The 24,194-nt window shown below is 45.7% G+C and overlaps 1 protein-coding gene across 6 annotated transcripts in view; it reads left to right on the top strand.

Annotated features, from left to right (window-relative positions):
- GRIP2 (glutamate receptor interacting protein 2) overlaps positions 1–24,194 on the top strand; it is a 314,019-nt gene that overhangs the window by 202,620 nt on the left and 87,205 nt on the right. The window contains exon 1 of one of the 6 annotated variants that reach the window (XM_068154132.1): positions 18,334–19,090. The exons of the other annotated variants lie outside the window; for them this stretch is intronic. Within the exon in view, the coding sequence (XP_068010233.1) occupies positions 19,051–19,090 (40 nt within the window). The 5' untranslated portion in view covers positions 18,334–19,050. Of the gene's footprint in view, positions 1–18,333; positions 19,091–24,194 lie in introns of those variants that run through there. 6 annotated transcript variants of the gene reach the window in all.

Raw genomic sequence — 24,194 nt, 5'->3', positions numbered from 1 at the left:
TCTGCCTCTCAGCTAAACTACGAGAGCGCATATGACGCAGAAGGCATGGCCTCCACTGGGGCTGCTAGCTCGGATGGGATGGCATCACTGCCCTGGGCCTCCAAAGGCATCTCCCTCTGCCTCTCCTTAAGCACCAAGCAGAGAACCAGCATGTGGCTGCCTGGGCTGTCTGCAGCGTCATAGTTCATGGGGCCCCTGTAGATGGAAGAGCTAGGGTGAAAAGGATTGATGACCCCCTTTTATTCTGGGGGGAGTGAGTCCCATGGAGTGATGCTGGAGGGGCAAAAGACTGCTGGATGCAGAACTGCTCCTGCTAGTGCTGAGAACCCCTTTTCTTTCCCAAAAAGTGTACAAGAACTCTTCTAGAGTATAAAGCCTGATTGAGATCATCCTGGTGTTCCCTTATTCACCAAGTCTCTTGCTTGCTCCTGGGTTGCTTTTAATTGCCTTGAGGCTGTGACAGAAAGCTTTCTGGTCAAGGCTGACAAACATCAGATTTAAGTAGAATGAGATATTTTTACCAGATAACAGCTCTTGGAGGATTTTGTTGGAAAGTTTTCTTAACCTGTTCAATTCTCCTACCAGTCTGGTGCCATGAGTCCAGAAGGACTCAAACACTCATAGCTCTGTGAGTCATTCCTGGGCTGGCATTGATGGCCTTAGAGACCCAATGGAGAAGAGCTGAGTTGTGGAGGTGGCATGCAGGGCACTGCTTTACTGCAGTGTACTGTCACCAGCTCCCCCAACAAAAACAGCTGTGCGTGCCTCAGGTTGAAGCACTGTATAATGCAAGCTTGAGAGCATACCATTTAGACACTGTATAAGGCAAGATGAGAACATACAAATTAGGAGCTTACAGCTCACTTCAAAGTCAGAAGAAGGACCATCTTGATCCTCCCTGCTGACTGCCCTGAGAGATCAAGACTCTCACATCTGTGGTTTAGCATGACTTTTTTTGCCACTAAACCTGCTGCTGCTTAATTCTGCAAAAAGACACATCAGAGCTGTAGCTCAGTGCCTGGGGAGACGTTGGAGGTACTAGTAGGTCATTGGTTAGAGCTGTGTAAAACTTGCTAGTACTTAGTTTGAGGTCAGAGCCTTGTCCCCAGGTGTACGACCCACTCGTTGGTGGGGGGCTCAGATGCAAATATGTATCTGCCTTCCGGCTCCTGTGAGCTGGATCTTTTCTTGCTGTCCTCGTCGACTTGTTTGTCTGCAAGAAAACACAATGCTTTCCTAAATTTAGCTGCATAAGTACTGTGGGTGTTGTCTCTTCTCCCCCCTTCCCCAGTTTCCAAAGCCATCTTAAAAACTGCACAACGATTTAAATGGCAGCTTGATGGGAATCCATAGCAAATGACTCTGCAATTAGTAAATCTCTCCTATTGTGACAGCTCTATTATTAAACTGCCATAAATGCCAGGCTATTAATCTGCTGTCTCCTCAATCCCCATGCTTCCCATTACTTGCCTGTCCTTTTCACCACTGGATTTTGATTTTATTTTTGTAAGTTTCAGCTGCTTTTCTAGCAAGTGTTTCCAAGGAGGGGGTGTGAGGTGGCCAGGGGAAGGAGGTTTTGTTGCCTTGTCCCTTAAGAGTTTTTCATCTCCAAGGCAGGTGAGAGAATGGCCTGAACAGTAGCTTCTCACTTGCTTTGAAACTTTTTCTACTTCAAAACCAAAGAATGTGTAACTCCTCATTTGCAAAAGCCAAAGTTTAGTTAGCCCTTAAGGAAGGCCTCTTCTGCAGCAAGGCAAAGGGGCAGAGAGGGAAGCCGTGGCACTTAGATGAGCACCAATATTGACTTAGGAAAAGTCACAGTTGTGCTGATGACAGAGTGAAGTTTGCAACTGCCATTTCCTCCATCCTGTGATATAGGTGTGCATCTCATTTTTTAGCCTACCAAGCTGCTCTGGCACCCCAGGGCTGGGGGACAGGTGATGCTGTAGACAGTGTGGTGGGGCTGCAAATAGTGATGAAAGCAGAACCCAGATTTCATCCCCAGCAGTGCCTCCATAGTGCAGTTGTGCATTTGCAGCACACACTTGCACTCACTCATTCCTCCTGGAAAAGCGGCATCTGGCCAAGTGAGGGCAGAGGGAGTGATAATGTGTGGAGGAGTGGCTGCTGTAGTGCAGAACTGGTGTGGTGGGATTTTGTCTTTAATCCGAGCATTGAGGTTGGCCTATTAAAGAGTCAGTGCTGCTACCCCAGCCCTGGGGTTTATATTAGGGAAGGAAATTGTGTCCCCCTTGTAGTGGTGTGAAGATGAGCTTATTACAGAGAGATATCCGCTGGCTGGCAAAAAAAACCCAACACTTGGAACCCATCAGCCTTACATCTGTGACCTCTTGGCTTAGAGCTGCTGCTTGGGATGGTGCTGGTCACAGTGGAGAGGTCTGTCACCTCTGCAGCTCCCCTGGCACTGTGGTGCCCTGTAGAGGAAGAGCTGATGATAGTACTGGCTGCTGCTGTCTGGCAGCCTTGCAGAGGAGCTGGATGTGAATTTAGAGAACATGCATGTAAGCTGTCCTGTTCTCTACTTCAGTGGAGATACTGCCCTGTAACCACTGTTCTTTCACCTGTTGCCTGCAGAAGAGGTCTTTCTGAAGGCTTGGGAATTTGGGATTCTATGGGCTTTTAACAGCTGGAGTGTAAAGAGAGCATCTGCCCTGCTCCTTGGCAGAGATAAGAGGACAGTGATCTATCAGCCTAAAATGGGACTTAAAAACTCTTATGGGGGTGAAGCTGAGAACAGTAAAACTCCTTGCACCTTATTTTTTCAGACTTGTCTTTCAGCCTCAATGACTTAAACATAACCACGGTGGCTTAAATCAGCTGCTCCATACGAGCACCTAAATTCTCCTTGCATCCTGTTGCTATAGAAACTCCCCCATAGCCTGGGTACCTTCACTTAGCTGCTCTGGGAACATCTGTTGTCTCTGAGCCAGGGCATCTGGTTGTGAGACGATCTGCTGTGGACTTGGTCCACTCTGGGAAGGGCTTTTGTCTGCTGCTGTTTTGGGCTGTGGAGGAATTAAAGAAAATGAAGATCTGCATCCACTCAGTGCCAGCTTTAGTCTCCTGTGACAGGAGATGGGCTTCCACTGAGTGCGCTGCCCTCTGTTAACTGTGGGTATTTAGGAGGCTATTAAATACAGCATTATACTCCTAATTATGCAGAAATCCTTCAGTCTGGCCTGTTTCATCTGGAATTATACTCAACTGTCAAATCCTGCCAAATACCCTCTTCTTAGAGCAAGGGAGGCTGGTACACTTGGATTGCCCTCTGTAGAGAGATAAATCCTGGTCAGGAGGCCAGCTCTTCTGGTCCTGGGTGAGATGGGCAGATGCTAATGTGGATGCGCCCACCTCCCTTCTCACAGTGGGGAGCAGTTGTGGCCGCAGGCACCCACCGTCCCAGCTCTTCACCTTGTGTGGCCCAAGTAAATACTTGGAATATATCCAGTATCTGAAGGGGGCCTACAGGAAGGCTGGGGAAGGACTTCTCAGGATCTCAGGTAGTGATAGGACTAGGGGGAATGGAATGAAGCTGGAGGTGGGGAGATTCAGGCTAGATGTGAGGAGGAGGTTCTTCACCATGAGAGTGGTGAAACCCTGGAATGTGTTGTCCAGGGAGGTGGTTGAGGCCCCGTCCCTGGGGGTGTTTAAGCCCAGGCTGGATGAGGCTCTGTCCAGCCTGATCTAGTGTGGGGTGTCCCTGCCCATGGCAGGTGGGTTGGAACTAGATGATCCTTGTGGTCCCTTCCAACCCTGAATGAAACTATGAAACTATGACAGTGTAAGCAAGTGGAGTATTTTTGTCTTTGTCCTTGGGATTCCTTCATGGCAGCACTTCCAGACGAGGCTTTCACCAGAGATGATGAGAAAGTGGAGAGAGTGGCTTTGGGAGAGGACTGATGTGGCATCTACAGGAATGACTTGTGAAGAGCATTTACACCCTTCTCTTCCAGCACCTGTCTCCTCTGGCTAAGTCACTTTGCACCAGGAATGAGTCATTCTGGGGATAACTAAGGCTACATGATGCTTTGTATATTTAATAGCATATTTAGCAGGGCTGCAATTCAGATCACAAACATCCTTTGCAATGATGCAACTGCTGCCTGAAAAACCACCTTGACAGGCTTGAGGCAAATGCTGTTTTAAAAGGAATTCAGTTCTTAATTACCTTGGAAAATCACAGAAAATGTGGGTAGTTGTTACTTACAGCTGGGCCACCATCTGCCTAGCATGTGATGCTCTCCAGGAGTATGCAGTGACTGCAGGGGTGCACCTGAAATCACAGAATCACAGAATGTTAGGGGCTGGAAGGTACCTCAAAAGATCTAGTCCAACCCCCCTGCCAGAGCAGGATCCCCTTGACCAGATCACACAGGGCCACATCCAGACAGAGCACAAATGTCTCCAGAGAGAAAGCTTTAGTGCCCCCTTTGTGATGCAACCCTCAGGCATTGCTTGTTAGTTCGAGCACCTGTAAGCCACACTGCTCTATCTGATCATTATAGAATAGAATAGAATAGACCAGGTTGGAAGAGACCTTCAAGATCATGGTGTCCAACCTATCATCCAACACCACCTAATCAACTAAACCATGCAACCAAGCACCCTATCAAGTCTCCTCCTGAACACCTCCAGTGATGGTGACTCCACCACCTCCTTGGGCAGCCCATTCCAATGGGCAATCACTCTCTCTGTGTAAAACTTCCTCCTAACTTCCAGCCTTACCCTCCCCTGGCATAGCCTGAGACTGTGTCCTCTTGTTCTGGTGCTGGTTGCCTGGGAGAAGAGACCAACCTCTGCCTGTCTACAACCTCCCTTAAGGTAGTTGTAGAGAGCAATTTTGATCAAGACCTATTTTCTTCTTGTCTCCCTCCTACCCAAAGTACATGCATCAATTCTCAGCCATGTAGCAATACCACACCTTTCACTCACATCTCCACATCCTATTAAGCCCTCTGCAGCTTCTTAGCAACAAATTAATAGTTGGGTGGAAGGGGTTTGTAATATGATATGTTTTAGAGCATAAAGATTCTTAAATTGCCATTCTGTAAGTAATTGGAGTGAATAGTTCTGTTCCAAAACAACTTTTTCTAGGGAACTCTTTTAAACCAGTAATGCTAGTTCGTCCTCTGCAGTAGGTCTGGTTATCATAGTATCATCATAGTATCAGTCAGGGTTGAAAGGGACAACAAGGATCATCTAGTTCCAACCCACCTGCCATGGGCAGGGACACCCCACACTAGATCAGGCTGGACAGAGCCTCATCCAACCTGGTCTTAAACACCTCCAGGGATGGGGCCTCAACCACCTCCCTGGACAACCCATTCCAGGGTCTCACCACTCTCCTGGTGAAGAACTTCCTCCTCATGTCCAGCCTGAATCTCCCCACCTCCAGCTTCACTCCATTCCCCCTAGTCCTATCACTATCAGATATCCTGAGAAGTCCTTCCCCAGCCTTCCTGTAGGCCCCCTTCAGATACTGGAAGGCCACAATTAGGTCACCTTGGAGCCTTCTCTTCTGCAGACTGAACAGCCCCAACTCCTTCAGTCTGTCCTCATAGGAGAGGTGCTCCAGCCCTCTGCTCATCCTCGTGGCCCTTCTCTGGACACATTACAGCACATCCATATCCCTCTTGTAATAGGGGCTCCAGAATGCAGCCCAGGATCTTATTGGCTTTGCAGGCTGCAAGTGACTGTGTGCCAGGGATGTCAGCTAGTATGAAGGTGGGAGATAGGAAAATGAGGTGGGGTTTTTTTGTGGCTGCTCTTACAGCTTTCAGAAAATAGTTTTCTCTCTGGGTGTCTTTATTTATTTAGGTGTGTGATAGTCCAAGCACCTTTTTCCAAGTGTACAGGTTCAAAACTTGGTTTTCTTGGAAATAATTCATCCAGTGTTGATTCTGGTCTAGGTCCTGTGTGCTCATCTTTGTCTAGTAATATGGCTTGCAGCCAGCCTTTCAATATTGTCCTCTGTGGTCCTTGCACAGAAATACACTCTTAGAGTAGGAGCTCTGGAGAGTGAACTTGTGCACTAGTTGCTAGACTTTTGAATAGCAGAAACAATGCCTTGGGAAAGCATGGGGAAGTAAAATATTGAGGGAACAGCTCTGCTTTAAATATTGCTCTGAACTTCATGGAAAAAAAAATGAACAAATCTCAATTCTTTTACAGCCAGGTGCCGTGTTTCAGCATGCAAATAACTGCTGAGGTAGCAGAGTGTACACATGCTGCCTCTTCTCATGTGCGATCAGAAGGTACAAATGAGAAGATGTCTTTCTCATAAACTGGGTCACTGGGTTAATAGAGTTTTGAAAAGATTCCCTCCTATCCCATGCTGTTAATATCTCAGCATCCATCTAGATTTTGATACTGTCATATGCCCATGCTGTGTGTGTCTGTCATCTGCTTGCTCTAAAGGTGTTTCTGCCTTAGTCAAGAAAATACTCTGCATGATAGAGATAGCTGCTGAACACAGAATGATGCTTTGACTGGCAGCAATTCATCTTCATTTGAACACTAAATATTTCATTTCTCTAGCTAGTGAAAGGCCTGATTTAGGATAGCAGCTTAGTGACTATTTCAGGCAAGGGTTTGAAAAGGCAATATTCAGCTAACTTTACACAAATGTGGTTTTTAAAAACGAGTTGAGCTTTTGATGTTTCTGTGTCTGGGACCTGGTCCCTGGACTCCTGTCTTCTGCTGCCATGAGTTCAACTGAGACACTCTTTTATAGGTGGCGATTGCACTGCTTTCCTTCTATGTTCCCTTTGAGAATGATTCAGCAGGAAATTCTAGGTTTGAGGAGGAGGAGGGATAGGCAAAGCAGTTAACAAGCTGTATTTGCTGTTCTGTCAAAAGGAATGACTCCTCTCTAGCTTACAAATTGCTGGAGTTAGGAGCTTAATCCCAGGGATTTGAGATGAACTGTTCTCTTGGAAAAGTTGTTTTTCTCTTTGGCCATCCTAGAGGAAGCTCAGGAGGTTCTCTTCTATTAGGTTTTATGACATAGAACATTTTCTTTGCTTTCCTATCGAGTCATATGCTAAATGCTTCAGCCTTCCCCCCACACCTTTTGGACCCAGGTGCTCTGCTGCTTTTCTCTGCTACAGTTTGGGTACAGTGGGTTGGCACAATGGTGTGCCCTTCCCTGGTGTGAGGACAGGAATGTGAAGAAATGCTTTGCTGATGGCTGTGTTGCCCATTCTGGCTCGGTAGTCAGGATCTTGCGAGGAGGTGCCAGATGTCTGGTGTTCTGAGCAGCTGGGGATCTTGTCAACATCTATAAATGTCTGAGGGGTGGGTGTCAAGATGCGGGTGCCAGTCTCTTCAGTGGTGCCCAGTGACAGGACAAGGAACAAGCACAAGCCAGAATACAGGAGGTTCCGCCTCAACACAAGGACACACTTCTTCACACTGAAGGTTACAGAGCACTGGAACAGTCTGCCCAGATAGATTATGTACTCTCCTTCTCTGGACACTTTCAAAGCCTACCAGGATGTGTTCCTGTGTGGTCTGCCCTAGGTGATCCTGCTTTGGCTTGGGAGTTAGACTTGATGATCTCTGGAGATGCCTTCCAACCCCTCACATTCTGTGCTTTCATGTAAAGGAGCACCCAGTTTTTCTTGCCATGTAGCAGCAGGAGCTGAGTAACTGCAGCCTGATTTTGTTCATTTTCAGATACCTTTGAATGCACTTTTTCTCCCCCTTTTCTCTTTCTGTGAATTAGGGGCGACTCTGCTTTTGCTGTCAGGGATCCTCCTCTCCTTCTTTAAGAGCATCTCTCCCAAAATGATCACACAATCAAGCCAAGCCCTTTTTCTCATGCAATGCAAATCCCATCTATTCCAGGCAGTCAAGGTTACCAACTAACTTTGCTTGCAGCCTGTGAGAGCTATAGGATATAGTTGCCAAGCTGGTTAGCAAAAAGAAAGCTATTTTTTCCCATTAAATAAAAAGCATTTGTTCTCCCCATCAGTTTCTTCAAACCTTCTCCCAGCCTAGAGCTCAACAGCCAGGTCCTGGCAACCCTTAAATTTGTGGGACTGTGCTGTGACTTCTCTGGCTTAATGACTTTTCTGCCCCTGTTGAAGTGATGCTGTTTACCAGTTACAAAAGGAGAATGGTAAATTCATCTGTTAGCTGCTCTCTGTCCTGCAAGACTTACTTGCATTAGAGATTTTTGTAGGCCAGTGATGTGTCTTTCATGATGAGGATGTGTGGTGGAGAAAATTTATAGCTCCCTTCCTAGTATATAGCTGCATTTAATTTCAGAACAACCACTTTATGTGCAAGAAAGAGATTCCATTATGCTACTGGACAGCACTGGGAGCATCTGTGGCAGTGGAGGGATTTGGGTTAAAGAGAGTAAAGGCTGCACATCTGCTGCCCTCCACCCTTATTCACAGAACAGTGTGTTAATCCTAAAGAAAAGAGAGCAATTAGCTTGTAAACCCTTCCTGAACTCACTGGAAGATTAGCCATTTTCAATTAGAGCTTTTCAGCTGGAAAGATAATGGGCTAAAATTTCCAGCTTTTAAAAAAACCAACTGTTTTTGACAATGTGGTTTTAGTTCTGTCAATTTACATCCTTTATAATTAGCTACCCTGGGATAATTAGGACTGCCTTGCGCCATACTCTGTTCCCCACTCTTTCCCTTTATAGTGCCAATGGCAAACTGACTTTGTGGTCTATCTTCTGGCCTGTTGAAACTAGCATGGAACCACTCCTGTTGTTTGGACCCATGCTGGAGATGAGCCGTAAACGGCATGTTTACAGGTTGCTGGAACTCACAGGTAAAAGGATAAACCTTTACATATGGCTGTGGGCATGCTGTGAACTGCTCCTGGAGAGCCCGTGCGAGAGAGGGGAGACTGATTCCCATCTTGCAAGCCTGCAATAACAAGCAGGTTGCAGACCCTCAGGGAGCTCCACGTGCTCTAAAGCCAAAATACTTTATACATCACTAGTCCCAGCACTTTGGGGGGGAGCTGTGTGTGGCTCTGCTTTGTCCCAGCTTGGGAGGTAAAACTTGACAAGCTGGAGCCAGAGCCAAACCAGCAGATGGAAACGCCTCACCCCAAAACATGTCTGACTCTGGCTAAAGGTGTCTTTGTGTTCAAGAATTTCTGAAAGCCACACCACTCCTCAGGGCGTCTGGGTAGAGCTGGAAGTCTTCCTGCAGCAGCAGGGGAATCTGACCTGGTTTCACCTCTTGCTGGAAAGCAGCACCGCAGGCAGCTGTGGTGTTGCAGTGCCTTTTGGGTCATCTCTGTGCTCACTGTGATCTGCTTCCCCTGTGTTTCCTGCACCTACCTCATGAGCACAGAGCTGGAGTCACTCAGTGTGGTCTGTGCTATGGTCCCAGAGCGAGTAATGGGCTGGGGCTAGAGGCTGCAACAAGCTTGTAGTCTCATCCAGCACAGGCCACTGAGGTGTTCTCCCTCAGCTGGGTGTCCCTGTCTGCACTGCACATGCAATGTTGCATCCCATACTACTGCAAGTTAACATGGTTGACTGTTTTGGGGCACTTGTGGCTTTGGTCACTATGTGTGACTCTGAAACACAGCTGTGCCTGGGCTGCTGTTAGCATCTGTGCTAAGTGGGAAAAGAAAAGAAAGGTTGATCTCTCAGGGAACTGCTCAGCTATGTAGGCTGAGGTACATAACAGGGAAATTAGCCTGGCCAAGGACTTCTGGATGAGGTAAGCTCAATGAGTTATCTGCATGCAAAACCATCCAGAGCTCTGACTCCTGGGTCCAACGTGGGCTGTGCTTTTTCTGAGTCACCAAAATTATTGGTATCACTCCTGGTTCTTGGCTGTCTCCCACAAAGACCTTGGCCAGGTCCCACTTAGCTTTGTCTTGTCTCTTCTAGAAGAGTTGTGCAGTGTAGACTCTGCTTGGTAGTGTGTAAGGGCAGATACAAAAACCATTAAAGCTTTTTATGCTTAAGGACTATGGCTTGGTGCTCTTGGGATCTTTCTGGCCTTATTGTGCTACTGATACTACTAGCATTGTCTTTTTGCAGTCAGATTCTTTTGCTCCTATTTCTTTGTCAAAATGCATATGAAAATATGCCTTGGAAAATATTTTACATCCAAACTAGTTAACACAGCACCTTGGAGAGAAGGTGTCTGATGCAACAGAGTACAAATGAAGCCTCATTAAGCAGGAATTCAATGATTCTGCTGAATGCCCCAGCAATTAAATTTCATCTCGATTCATATGCAGGTCAGGAGAGTTTGGAAGGAGAATAGAGGAAGCAAAGCACAGTGGCTCAGTACTATGCAAATTAGTGTTAACATGGCATTTCATTTATTGTTAATGCATTGTTACACTGCTACTCATTGAAAAGAAACTGTGTGACAACTGCTAAGACTGATGACCCACTTGCTTATTTTTCCATCTGTGTTGGCAGCATTACCTCTGAAAAGACCAGTGCCAAGGTAAATTGTTTAAAGGGAAGATGCAGAGGTTTTTCTTACCACAGAGAGGAGTGGAATTGGATGCTGATTAAATGTTAATACCTGTCCTTCAGGCTGCAGTAAGCTGTAACATTGCCCTTCCCTCCCCTTTTAGAGTGAGATGTTGCATGGCCCACATTCCTGATACTGGATGGATCCTTTGTTTGGGCTCAAGCTCTGAGTCCTTTTGGAGCAAGAGGATAAGTCCTCAGTCCCTACTATTACAAAGACCTGAGCTCTTCTGGCATGTAATGTAGCAAGGGGTTCAGGGCTGCTGATATACTTTGTAGCCTCATCAACATGTTCCCCTCTCCGCTCCCATGGAGCAACTTCCTGCTGTCTCTTGGGCTGAATGAGCTGTGGGGCTGCTGTCCTGTTTTTGGAGGGCAGAAGTGCCAGTTCCCCATTTTCTCTCTGTATCTGAAACTCTACAGCAGGGTATGCTTCCCCCCTTTTGTTTTTATTAGCATGGTCTATGTCATGGATCTTTTTTTCATCTAAACTGCCTACCCATAGTGAAGAAGGAGAGTGAGTACTGGCCAGCTGCTAATACAGACCCATCACTATTTTCATTCTTGGTGATGTTAATAAAATACAACCTCTTCATTTCTACTGAAGAGGACAGATCATAAACAGGCCCTGCCAGGGCAGTATTGGTACTGCTACTGAAGTGCCAGGTGCAGTTACCATGTACTCACTGTAAACTGGAGTGGTTTAAAGACCTTAAAACTAGGAACCAGTCCTGTACCCTGAAGAGCTTGGATATGTATTTGCCCTCCTGTTTTTTAGCTATGCACAATTTGCTAACATTCTGGTGCACTGGTCACTAAAAGTCAAAAAGGTTGGAGCTATTAGGCATTTTGTTTTCCCCCATTTGATTCTTGGTCTTCATTTCTATGTGTTTCCTTCATTCACATGTAGGTCTTTGGTGAACTGGTTCCCTATGTGCTCAAAGCAGTTTACTCATGTCCCAAAGCTATTTGTTATCTGCTAGCTATGTTGCTATGAAAGATTTGAAGGGGGAAGGGGAGGAAGTAAAACCAGTTAGGAGCATCCACAAATGGAGATGTGTGTTTTGCCCAGTAGAAGTGCATGTTCTCTACAGTACAGCCACAGAGGTAAAGATGAACAGGAGAAATATGCTCTGTCTCCCTCAAGCTGATGGACTTGCTTCCAGATGCTGTGCATGCAGCTTCCAAAGCTCTGCTTCTTTTGGACCAGGTCATAATCTCTCACCTTGCCCTGGCATGGCTGGTGCTTGCCGATAGATCATTAACCTCCTGCTGCATTGCTGATTGCTGTGTCTTGTCAAGCTCATCTTCATTTGGCTTAAAAAACCATCAGAAGGCTGAGATTCAATTTTGTTGAGATGACCTCTGCTAACAAGGTCCCTGAACAAGCTCTTTTGTATCATTAGAGCTGGCTGGGGAATAAAAGATCTTGTACTTTGCTGCAGCCTATTTGTCTTCCCCTGTTTCTCTTATCAGCCCTGGAGTCCCCAGCCCTTTAGTGTCCTACTCTGATTTCCCAGATCCAGAAATCCAACTTGTGGTAAATGGTGGAATTTCTCCTAATGCTCAGTGACTCAGAAAAGAAATGGCATAGCACATACAGAGAGTTAAGAGAGAAAGATGTGGTCTGTGCTGCCCTGAGGTTGAAATCTTTATTGGTCTCACTAGGGCAATGGGACTGGGGCTGCTTTTTGTGTAACCTGAAGTATAACTGAATGATCTATAAACACGGTTTCTCCCCAGAGTTCAGAAAACTTTCTTCTTCCCATGCAGATGGAATACTACAAGTCTTTTCACCAAGGTTTTGGGCCCCTTTTCACAACTTTGCATCACTGGCAGGTATTAGCAAAAAGGGTGTAGTAAGGAGGAGCTGCCCGGAGGGTCTGGGTTAACCACTGAGGTTAAAACCAGAGATGTTGGAAAATGCTTTGAAGTGGTGTGAGACTGTACCTTGGTGGGGGTATAGCTTGCAGGCATGACTCTGGTGATTGTGCCTGTTATTTCTGGCTCTTGACTCCTAATTAAAATATCTGTTTCACCCAGTGGTATATTGTCCTCTGGCAGATGGTTGCAGAAACCACATACCTGACCCTATGGTATGCTCAGAAAAGCCTGAGTAGCAAGCCAGACCATGAAGGAATGGAGGCCAGAAGAAGGATGAGAGATGTGCGTGATGTCAGAATGAAAACCATGGTCATGAATGCTTTAGTGCATCTGAAAGTATATTGTACCTAAAATTGTTAAAAGAAACCTCTGTGAATCATAGAATCAGTTAGGTTGGAAAAGACCTCAAAGATCATCAAGTCCAACCTGTCACCCAAGACCTCATGACTACTAAACCATGGCACCGAGTGCCACATCCAATCCCCTCTTGGACGTCTCCAGGGACAGTGACTCCACCACCTCCCTGGGCAGCCCATTCCAATGGCTCTCTCTGTGAAGAACTTTCTCCTCACCTCGAGCCTAAACTTCCCCTGGTGCAACTTGAGACTGTGTCCTCTTGTTCTGGTGCTGGTTGCCTGGGAGAAGGGACCAACCCCCTCCCAGCTACAACCACCCTTCAGGTAGTTGCAAACTGTGACTGCTGAAATGGCAGCATGCTCTTCTCATGCGGCTTTTGGGTTAGAATGTTTTTATTCCCAAATCTGTGTGGCTGTTTCTTTTCTGTGACAGCCTCTCTCATGTAGGCCAAACCCTTAAATTTGTTGCTGTTAACAATGATGCTGGTTCATCCCATCTCATTTCTTAGCTCAGTCATTTGACTTGAGTTTTACTCCCGGCTATGTGTGCATTTATTCCTTTTGTTCCACAAAATGGTTTTTGCCAGGAATACACATGGCAAAACCAAATCTGAAGCATCAGTGAACCTGTATTTGCAAGGTGAACAACATACACACCTCTAAAGTTAGAAGGATTTCTGTGCTCTGTCATCTGGCTGAGACCAGCCAGTGGAGTTTTTCAAGGAAGTTAAATGTAGTTTTGTTGTTCATTTTGGTGGAGTATGGTGACCTCTTTCTATATGAAGTCAAGATGGGAAGTTTTCACTCCTTCATTTAGATTAAAATCTTCTAGGTAACTCACCCAGCTTTTAGATGCTTGTGAAATGAAAGGGCAGCACCATAGGAGGTCTGTAATTTCTGGCCAGGGATCCAACTGACGAGACTAGATTGACTTGAAGAGGAAGGACCAGTGCTGTCCCAACACAGACTCACTGACTTGTTTGTGAATTTAGCAAGGGAAATTTCAAGTGCCTGAGCTTCAACTACACGGAATAGGGAAGGAAATATTCCCTGTTGTTGGGAGAAGATCTGAAGTTAGCTAGGGAATGTTGGTCACTGAGAACAGGCCAGATGCTTCAATTGTCAACTGGAACTTCAAGTTGCTTTGGTTTTGAGGTTTGTTTCTTTCCTGAACCAAAAGCCTCTTCCTTTGGTGTGTGTTTCAGCCTAGTTAAGGATGCTGGTGCACAGGCAAAATGCATAATGGGGGAATGCTGAAGCACCAGTGTCACATGGAGAAGGGGTCACAGCAGGGCTTCCTTCTTCCCATTAATCACAGATCCGAGAGGCATCCTGCATTCCCCACCAGCACCTTCCCCTCCACGCCCCGCAGCGCTGCAGGCAGTGACAGATGTGGATTTCTCTTTCTGAAATGGCTAAGCAGAACAATGCACAGAGACTGTTTTGTTGTGTGCTGGTGGTGGAGGGAATGGATGAGGGTCTTGGAAGCACCTCCAGCAGTGCTCTCTGTCTTGGTACTCTGCGTGTGTGCGTGCAGCAAGGGCTCTAATTGCCTACTGGGTGGGTCAATTTATCTTTCAGTGTTCATTACCTGTAATGAATTAATGTTTAGGACTGGCTGGTGGAATTTACACTTAAAGGAAAGAATAATCAAGGCCTTCTTCCTTTGACTCCATTATTAAACTGTTTAAATACTCTTCCCTTTAATTTTTTTTTTTTTTCAAGTCCTTTCTCCCTTTCCAGTAAAAATATATCAGTGAAATAGTGAGTTGCATTTTGGGTCTGTCTGTGAAAACCAGAGCATCTGCTTAGACCAAAGCTGAGCCCTGCTGCAGGCCTCAGGCTGACATGCAGTTGTCTGGGGTTTCTAAATAAGCACAGCTACGTAAAACTGGAGCAGATGAAATGGAGCAAATATGTAGCCAGTGGATAACTGGGTAATCAGCTGTGAAGTCTCTTCCTCTTGTCCCTCCTCTCCTCCCTCTCCACTGAAACCAAATCCAGTCAGGTAAAGTATAAACTCTCCAAACCTCTTGATTTTGTATGGAGATGGGTTGGGGTTCCCAGCAGAAACTGCCTTTCCAATAAAGTATCTGGAAGCATCGGGTCTGCTGTTCCAGAAACAAGCATTGACAGGATGGGTGAGCAGGGAGAGGAGTCCTCAGGCCCAGGCAGATCCCTGATGTGCGGGCACGTGTTTTTAAACTGAAGAAGCAGGATGAGGAGAAGGAGATGGCAACACAAAAATCTGAATTTAAGATCTGAATCTGAAAGAAATAGAAAGCATCTACATCAGCATCTTCTGAACCTTCCCTAACCCAAAGCAATTTCTCTTGCTGTTAATATGATTTTTTATGCGGTTAGAACTTTGGTGTTTCTCTGTGCACTGTAAGTGTGTGTGTGTGTGTGGTTGGCTGTTTTTCCTCATCATTTTTCTGTGGCTGACTGTTCATCGTGTTCATTCAGCTGTCAGAGTGTCTCCTAAGAATTCCTAATGTGGAGTGATGTAAGATCCTCTCCGTTTTCTCCTGGGCTCAGAGCGTGTTCAACACTAAATGGTCCATTTCAGGATCGTGGAGTGTTCCACAGCCCTGTGGCTTCTGACAAGGATGCTTCTGGATGTGGTTAAATAAGCAATGGTTTAAATCACAGGAACAAATAGTTGTCAAGCAGTGGACTAAATCATTGATACTCTGAATAGCCTGGGATCTTCCCTCTGTTGTTCTCCCTGTCTTATTTGCATAAAAGTATATTCTGTAAATGTCATGCCAACCAATTCAGGCCATGTAAGATTGGTAGCTTCACTCCCACTGAGATTATGGGAAGGTTTGTAAGTTGGCTCTGAGAAAAGATACTGAGTCAAGAACAGGACAGTATGTGTTTGGTCCAAGAAATGATGTACCAGGCATTAGCACGTGTGTGTGTGTAAAACAACATGCATGTCCAACAGATGTGTCCCAAGAACAGTAGAATAGAATAAACCAGGTTGGAAGAGACCTTTGAGATCATCATGTCCAACCTATCATCCAACCCACCTAATCAACTAAACCATGGCACCAAGCACCCCATCAAGTCTCTTCCTAAACACCTCCAGTGATGGCGACTCCACCACCTCCCTGGGCCACCCATTCCAGTAGGCAAACTAAATGCCCTTTTCTCTACAGTGGTGGCCTATTGACAAGTATCACCTCTTTAGTTGTGAGGATGAGAGGCAAGAGCCTGTGGAGATGGGTGTTTCTACATGGGACCACCGAGAAGCTGGACTGTGCTCAGCCTGTGCTGTCCTTTAGCTCAGCATTTTATACCAAAGTGGAGGCCCAAGGAAGCCTTCCCCACACCATATTTAGTCATAAGATAGTAGTAATAGATCTGTATATGCCAAGAAAGCAGAATCAAGGTTGCTGCGTTGTTGTTGTTGGGTTTTGGGTTGGTTTTGTTTGTTTGTGTGTTTGTTGTGTCCCCCCACCCCCTGAAAGACATTTTTAACATCTTCCCTCTCCCCCTCAAATTAACTTCTTTTTCCAAGGGGCACAGTGTGTAGGTAAAACCCAGATGCTCTTAGGTGAGGTTCGTATGTAGTTGGTATTGCCAGAGCATTTTTGGATAGATAGCTGCTAATTCTGAGCACACAAACACAAATTTAGATAATGTCATGGCAAATCAAAACTCTATGTACTGCTCCTTGAGTTTAACAAGCTACAGTTTAGGTTGCTGCCTCATGCTTTGTTGTGACGCCTATACAACATATCTTTTTGGGCTGCCTAATTTTGTTGATGTGTGCAGTGTACCCTTTTCCTTCCACATTAGGAACTCAAGCTGTTCATTTCAGCTGGTTTTAATAGAGTGCACCCTGAAACATGCAGGAAGTGTATTTATGAGTTTTGGCCAAAACCCACGAAGTAACCATCTTTCTCCTCTTCAGGCTCCTGGTGTGCTGGCCAGCCAGTCAGCTCAGTGACTGTCACATGCAGTTCTGGGTTTGAAAAGCCAAAATGCCTTTTCTTTCTGCACCAGCAGCAGAGGGACAGGGCAGCTCCATCCAGTTTTCACCCATAAAAACAAGCAGCTTCAACTAGGTAATAGACTAACCCTCTCTTAACCTTTCTCAATGCAGCCAATATTCTGGGAAGAATTTTATAGCGATCGAAACACAAACAATTATTTTTAGCTTTTCTCTAAAACACCTCATTGGGGATGTCCATTTCATGGCATCCAAAGCAATGGGTTCTTCTCAAAATAGCAGCTTCTTGTTGTATTTGTGGTGCAACTGTTGTTTTTTTCTTGATGATGAAATTTTTCTGCAGCAAAAGCATTAATAGCTGTGTGAAAAGATTTCTAATTATAAATTTTGGCTCCATTACTAATGAAGCCTATTGTCAGACTGAACAACTTCTTAAAAACAAATTATGGACCAAAATACCTCTTTTGTAAGTAGTTTTTTTCTTACTTAGTAATTTAACTGCTTTTGTATAAGTTGTCTGTGGGGGAAACAGCTGAGTTTGAACCAAAACAGACACGTTACTGCATTTCAATCCAAGCAAGAACTCTGTTGTTAGGCTGAAACCCAGTTCTTCTCCTTCATATGGGCCACACAGAGCTAAGGTGTCCAAGTCTGTAAAATTTCTTGCTGGCACACATAGATGTGCTCAGGCCCGTTTGGTTTATCCTGATTTGTTTCCTAAGTAAACAAGACTTAACCTTATTGCCTCTCTATGAGCTTCCTTTTAACTTGTAACCTCTTGACCATTTTCAGCCAGATCTAGTAGAAGTCTCTAACACGACTGGACCCTCAGACAAAAATGTCTATGGCTTTTGTGCCTTTGTGTCATGGAGCATGTTTGTCTTGCTCTCCACCATTTGTAGATGTAATCTCATTATACATGACACCAGTTCACAAGGGAATAGAGTGACTTTTGGATATAACCTGTGGGCTAGTTGGTGCAAACAGAGTTTGCATCTCACAGCTTAACTGAAATGGAGTCTTGCAGGTGGGATATGAACCCAGACAACACCAATACCACAGCCAGGACAATAGCTGCATGTGCTGTATCTCCAGCACAAGTCAGTCTGCTTTGTCATTTTAATAGCAGGCAGTGGTTTATTACAATTTTTCTTTTCCCTAGTACCCTGTCTCCACCCACGGTGCAGGACTAGCTGTTTGAGAGGAAGCCATGAAGCATCCTCTGCTGGAGGGCAGGACTCTGATCCAGCTGGAGATCAGCATTTCTCCTGAAACCTCCCCTCACTGTGTTCCATTGATTGGTCAAATCCTAGCACAGGACTTGCACCTATTTTGCTTGCCAGCGCTGGTTCCTCTGCCCTTCCTAAGAAAGGGTTAAACAGAGTTTTCACAAAACGCTGGAGGCAGGACTCAAGACTGCAGCCTCTTACTCCCTTACAAGCACCCTCTGTGTGTGTGTGTGTGTTTGGGAGGCAGTGTAGTGCTTTGACAGCAGCTTGACATTGCCTTGAAAGGTGCTGGAGGCTGTGCAAGCACTTGCCAAGAGGGGGTGGGGGAGAGGAAAGTGTGTCAGGCAATACTGCAGTCGCAGCCTCCTGCGCTCAGCCCCATTGCTGCTGCTTCTGCTGCAACTTGGAGGTTTGTGGAGGCTCCGCTGCTTGCCAACTTCTGCAGCTGGCTGCGAGCGCTGGCAGAGGGCAGCCCTATCTCCGCCGCAGCACCCCCTGCCCGTCTTTCTTTTGGTTATTCCTTTTATTATTATCATTTATTTTTCCCTGCCTGTAATTCCCATGAAAGCCACAGAAGGGTTCGGGCAGGAAAGGGCCAGTACATCTCCATGGGATGATGTCCGCTCTCGACCGGCAAGGCGTGAGGTGGAATTCCGCTGGGAATGAAGTGCACGCTCGACATTTGCTGCATCTGCTGGACAGTCAGGGTTCAGTGCCTTCACCCAGCTGTTCTGTTTAATCACCGTGCTTCTAACTTTTGCTTTGCAATGCCTGATGGCCAGCGGAGCCGAGAGAACTAGCACGGGATTTTCAGGACCAGCTCAAAAACCCCGATACCCTTCACTTTCCAATTTCTGCGCAGGACTGGGGAGTCACACGCTAAAGAGCCATGTAAAAACATTTCCTTCTAAAGGATTGCCACAGATTTGATTCCTCGCAGTCTGGATTGCCCGGGACAATTCTTTCCTGTTTTCCTGCCGCGGAGTGAGGAGCAGCAGCGTGTGCCTTCAGCCCAGCTTGGCTGTATTAGGCAGCCTGAAAGTGAGCCTGCCTCCAGTGCAGGCAGGGACAGAGAAAGGAGCGGCTGTTGCAATTAGTTGAATGATTTGATAGATAACAGCAGACATGCTTTGTGGACTGAAAAAGGATTTGCAGTCAGACTTTGGTGAGTGAGCCTCTCTCTATATCTTCCCCACCCCGTAGTTTACTTTTGTTTACACTCTGATTTCTTTTAACCACCATAAATATCATTTACAATGTCATGTACTACTTTGAAGGGGATTTCACAAAGCCACGCCATTGCAACTAAACTGTGACTTAATTGCTTTGTTTAGCGAAATATCTTTGTTTCTCCGGGGAGAATTTCTCCCTGCGATCACTGGAGAATACAACTCAGGCTGCCTCCCTCCTTGCCCTTCTCCAGTTAAGAAGACTGACAAACAGGGGCTGTTCTTAAGGCACCTCAGATATTGCAGAGCCTTTACAGCTGCTTAGTTTAAACAAACAAACAAAACCCCAACCACAATCTAAGTGTAGCTCTTTAAGTTTTCTGGATGAGCGTGTGAACGGGCTGGGCATGCAGCAATGGTGACTAGGGGGCTGGAGGGGAAGACAGGAGTAAGGGACTCTGCTGAATGTGGTGAAATCACTGCCATCACCTCTACCTCCAGTGTGATCTGCCACTGCCTTGTCTAATAAATTGAATATTTCACCTCCTGCCAGAAATCTGCCATTTCAATGAGTTGCTAACCCCTGTTTTGGAGAGCTGGGGTGAGCAATTCACTGTTGCTGTGGAGTATAAAAGAATCTATTTCATTTCTGCAAAAGCTTGGGTAGGTGAGTGTAGAAGGGCACCTTTAGAAAGGGTGCAGTCACCAAATCCTGGTCCCCAGTTTTTCCAGGGTGGACCAGCCCTGCTATTTCTAACTGGGTGCAGTATTCAGGTACTTTGTTGCATGCTGTAGGTCTGCTTGGTGCAGCTAAATATGCTGCATGGAGCTTGCTCCTCTGCTCTGATGTGTTTCCTTTCTGAAAGCAGACATTGGAGTTGGAAGTACAGAGGTAATTTACCAATTCTGAATCATTTTATATTGCCTGAAGTGATGTAGTGGGACTGACTTTGTCCTCTCTTTGGCCTCAAGATGCCCTAAAGTGTGAACCTAACTTCAGAAATTTGTTTTCTCTCCCTGAATCTGAGTGGTAAACTAAACTAGGTGTAAAGCAGCTTAACTTGGCTGTGCTGGCTAATCCCATGGATGGTGCAATGTCCACTTACTGTGACAGCACACCAAGGAGTGGTTTGTGGGCTGGGGCTTATTTTGAAGCTGCCCAAGATATCCTGGTAGGCAGAGGGAGTCTGGGCGCGTGATTTAACACAGCAGGAATGCAGCTGTTCCATGAAAAGATCAAAGACAGCTTGGCAGGAGCTCTCATTGCTCTTGGGGCTGAGCCATAAACTGGGCCCCTAGCTCAGAGGTAGCTGACACCAGCTGTGCTGGAGGATTCTCCTGGATACCACCAACCACAGAGGGCATCATCCAGTTCCTCCAGCATGTCACCAGAGGCATCTGGTGCCTCCCGCATCAAAGTCCCAGTGACAGCAGTGTGGCTGAAAATGGTGATTCTGTTTGAGGGTTTGGTGATCAAATGAGAAAGGTTCCTCATCTCAGCCCCAAACCTTTACTGGGGAACCTTAGGTCAATAGTGTGCATAGCTCTGTCACATACAAGGGCATGGTGGAGTTACTGAGCTGGAAAGGAAGCCTTTTTCACCCTGGTTTCACACCCATACAGCTTGTGCTGGTGGTGCTCCTGAGGACCAAACCCAGGCTTTCATTACACAGTAGGTGCTGTTCTCTTCAGCAACCTACATATGATGCTATCCTTTGCACCAGCAACAAAGCAAAAACAGAGAGAAGGGATAATCAACCATCTCATTTCATGTCTACCGTTCCTTTTCTTCTTAGTTGTTTTAGTGCACAGAAAAAAGCTTTGAGAGGGATTGATTGCAATCAATAATAGGGGACTTTGACTTTGCTGGCATGTCAGGGAGGTCTCTTTTGGTCACTCAGCTGTGAATTGCCATCCTATCACTCATTTTAGCATTTTAAGTGGGATAGGCAAAACCAGAAACCAGATGGATTGTTTCAAAGAGGCACCTGAATACTTCAGAAGTGCTTCTTGGGTTCACCACTATTAGGGTCCTGCCATGTCTTCCCTTTCCTCCAGCCTCTCTTGAAAGTTTTCTAAAGGGACATTTTAGTAGCACAGAGCTTTTGTCTGTTTGTCAGAATGGAATGGTCAAAAAATGCAAACTAGTGGTGATTTATTTATTTATTTATTTATTTATGAAAGAAGCATTTCTCTTGTGGTTGGTTAGAGTAAGCTTGTCTGTGGCTCTGCTGCTACCAGCGTGGTAGCATGTTTCCACAAAAGACCCTGTACTCTTGCAATTGGAGGGCTTATCTGAGATGTTTTGTGGCCTTTCTGAAGTCCAGGAAGATCCTGTATGTTTTGCTGTAGGAAACTTTGTGTTCCCTCAGACCTTCCTGCAGGATCAGTGCGGGAGTGAGCAGAACAACAGAGCTTATTGAATCTCCTTCATTCAGCTGCAGGTGACCAGATGAAGATCCCATCACAAACCAGCTCAAATGAGTTAATTTACTACAGCACAGGCAACTTTACAAGACCCTTTGTGTTTCATATATATGCATTTGAGTGTCTTCATTGTATTTTTCTTTTTAAAATGTGGTCTGCATAGAAGGCAAAATTAAAATAAGGGTAATAGGTGAGGATGTTCAGTGTTTGTCTCTTCAGGTTTGTTCTTTGGTTTTAGTTTGTTTGGGGTTTTGCTGCCATTACAGTCCATGCTTTTAGCATAAGTAATCTAGGCTCTGCAGATCAGGAGAGCATAGCTAATTTCTTGTACCTTTTTCCTGACCTGCAAGCTGCACTCTTTATTTGCAGGATGGGAATGGCCAGGAAAAGAGACTTGTTTATAGATCTCTGTCCCTTCCTGCTGGGTGATTTTCAGGGGATCAACTCCCCTGTACTGTGCTCTGCTCTGTGCAATAGCCTCAGATCTTCCCTATTTGCTGTATAAACAGGGGGAGAAATAGGAAAAAAAAAATAGCTGAAAGAGATAGAAAACTAATGTGAGGAGCTAGAATAAGACAGGAGAAAATCATGGCTAAATCTCCTAGGAAGAAAGATTTTATCTTTCTTATTGAAGAATTTATCACAATAGTGCTATTTAATATAACTCCTGCTCATCAAGCTGCTTACGTCACTTGTCAGCTTTGCCTGAGTTGTAGCAAAATGAAAGATTAAAAGAAATCAGGATGAGTGTACCAAGACAAACATCCCTGGGTCTGGAGCTGAATCACAGCAATCTTAATTTCCTTTAACCGAAACTGGGCTGAGTTTGTCTGGGCCATTCTTTTGCCCTGAGCTAGTATCAGCTATACCTATGTTATCATCCCTCCACCTTGCATTTGAATACATCCATGCTGGAAACACCACATCAGCTCCAATTCATTCACTAGACTTCAGAATTAAAGGAAAAGCTTTCTGCATCTGTGGTTTTGATGCCATTGTTTCCTGTCCTAACACAGACGACAGATTATTTCTTCCCTCTGTGCATTGCACTTCAGGACGTCTGAAGGCAGCAATTACACTGTCTCTCTCCTCTCTCTCTTCTCTTTAGCATAGACAACTCATTCTTCCTCTCAGTCTCAGAAGCTTTGGTCTTCTAGATGTCAGACCAGACTGTGCTGATTCTATCTGAATGAACTCCATCTGAACATCTTTCTTGAACTGTGGTACTCAAACCTGAGCACTGCATTTGAGATGAATTGTCAGTGCTGAGTTAAATGAAGGGATATGACAGATCCTGCAGATTATAGTCCCATTTATATGTACCAGGTTGTTACATTTTCTTGCAGATGACATAGCACTGTGGAATTACAGTTGGTTTGCAGTCCACTGTATCTGGACTTTCCTTCCTCAACTGTTACATAGCTAGATTGTCCCCATCTTTTATTCATTTGCTTATCTCTACCCAGGTTTGGTAGCTTCCATGCACCTCCACTGAGGTATACTTGGATTCTCAAACATGTATGAATCATTATGGATTCAAAATTTATTTCCTAGTCTGCCTCCACTCCCTCATCACTGGCAGCTGTCTATAAAGTTATTAAGAGCAATCTCTGTGATTGTCTGGGTCATTTCAAGAAATCCTAGAGTCTCTCCAGACTGAGAACAACCCAACACAGAACCTTAATACATCCATCCCTTCTGATGGTGAACAACTGATTAATTTTCTCAGTGTGTGGTTTTCCAATCAGTTTTGCAGACACGTCATAATCATCTGTGTACTGCTTCCCAAACATACTCACAAGGATAGAATCATAGAATCAATAAGGTTGTAAAAGACTGCAAAGATCATCAAGTCTAACCTGTCACCCAAGACCTCATGACTACTAAACCATGGCACCAGGCGCCACGTCCAATCCTCTCTTGAACACCTCCAGGGATGGTGACTCCACCACCTCCCTGGGCAGCCCATTCCAATGGCTAACAGCTCTCTCTGTGAAGAACTTTCTCCTCACCTTGAGCCTAAACCTCCCCTGGCACAGCTTGAGACTGTGTCCTCTTAGTCTGTTGCTGATTGCCTGGGAGAAGAGACCAACACCCTCCTCGCTACAACCTTCTTTCAGGTAGTTGTAGACAGCAATAAGGTCTCCCCTGAGCCTCCTCTTCTCCAGGCTAAACAATCCCAGCTCCCTCAGCCTCTCCTCATAGGGCTTGTGCTCGAGGCCTCTCCCCAGCCTTCTCTGGACATGTTCAAGGGTCTCAATGTTCTTCTTAAATTGAGGGGCCCAGAACTGGACACAGCACTCAAGATGTGATCTAACCAGTGCTGAGTACAGGGACACAATGACTTCCCTGCTTTTGCTGGCCACACTATTGCTGATGCAGGCCAGAATGCCATTGGCCTTCTTGGCCACCTGGGCACACTGCTGGCTCATGTTCAGACAACTCTCAATCAGGACCCCCAGGTCTCTTTCTCTTTGGTTACTCTCCAGCCACACTGACCCCAGCCTGTAGCACTGCATGGGGTTGTTGTGCTCAATGTGCAGCATCTGGCACTTGGACTTGTTGAATGCCATCATGTTGGACTGTGTCCAGCCTGTTCAGGTCCCACTGCAGAGCCCTTCTACCTTCTAACAGATCAATATCTGCTCCCTGCTTGGTGTCACCTGCAAAATT

Source organism: Melanerpes formicivorus, unplaced genomic scaffold (assembly GCF_026170545.1).
Source record: "Melanerpes formicivorus ecotype bairdi unplaced genomic scaffold, bMelFor1.0.p_v2 SCAF_28, whole genome shotgun sequence".
NCBI classification, from domain to species: domain Eukaryota; kingdom Metazoa; phylum Chordata; class Aves; order Piciformes; family Picidae; genus Melanerpes; species Melanerpes formicivorus.
Note: the sequence above shows the minus strand (reverse complement) of the source record. Positions and strands in the feature narration are given on the sequence as shown.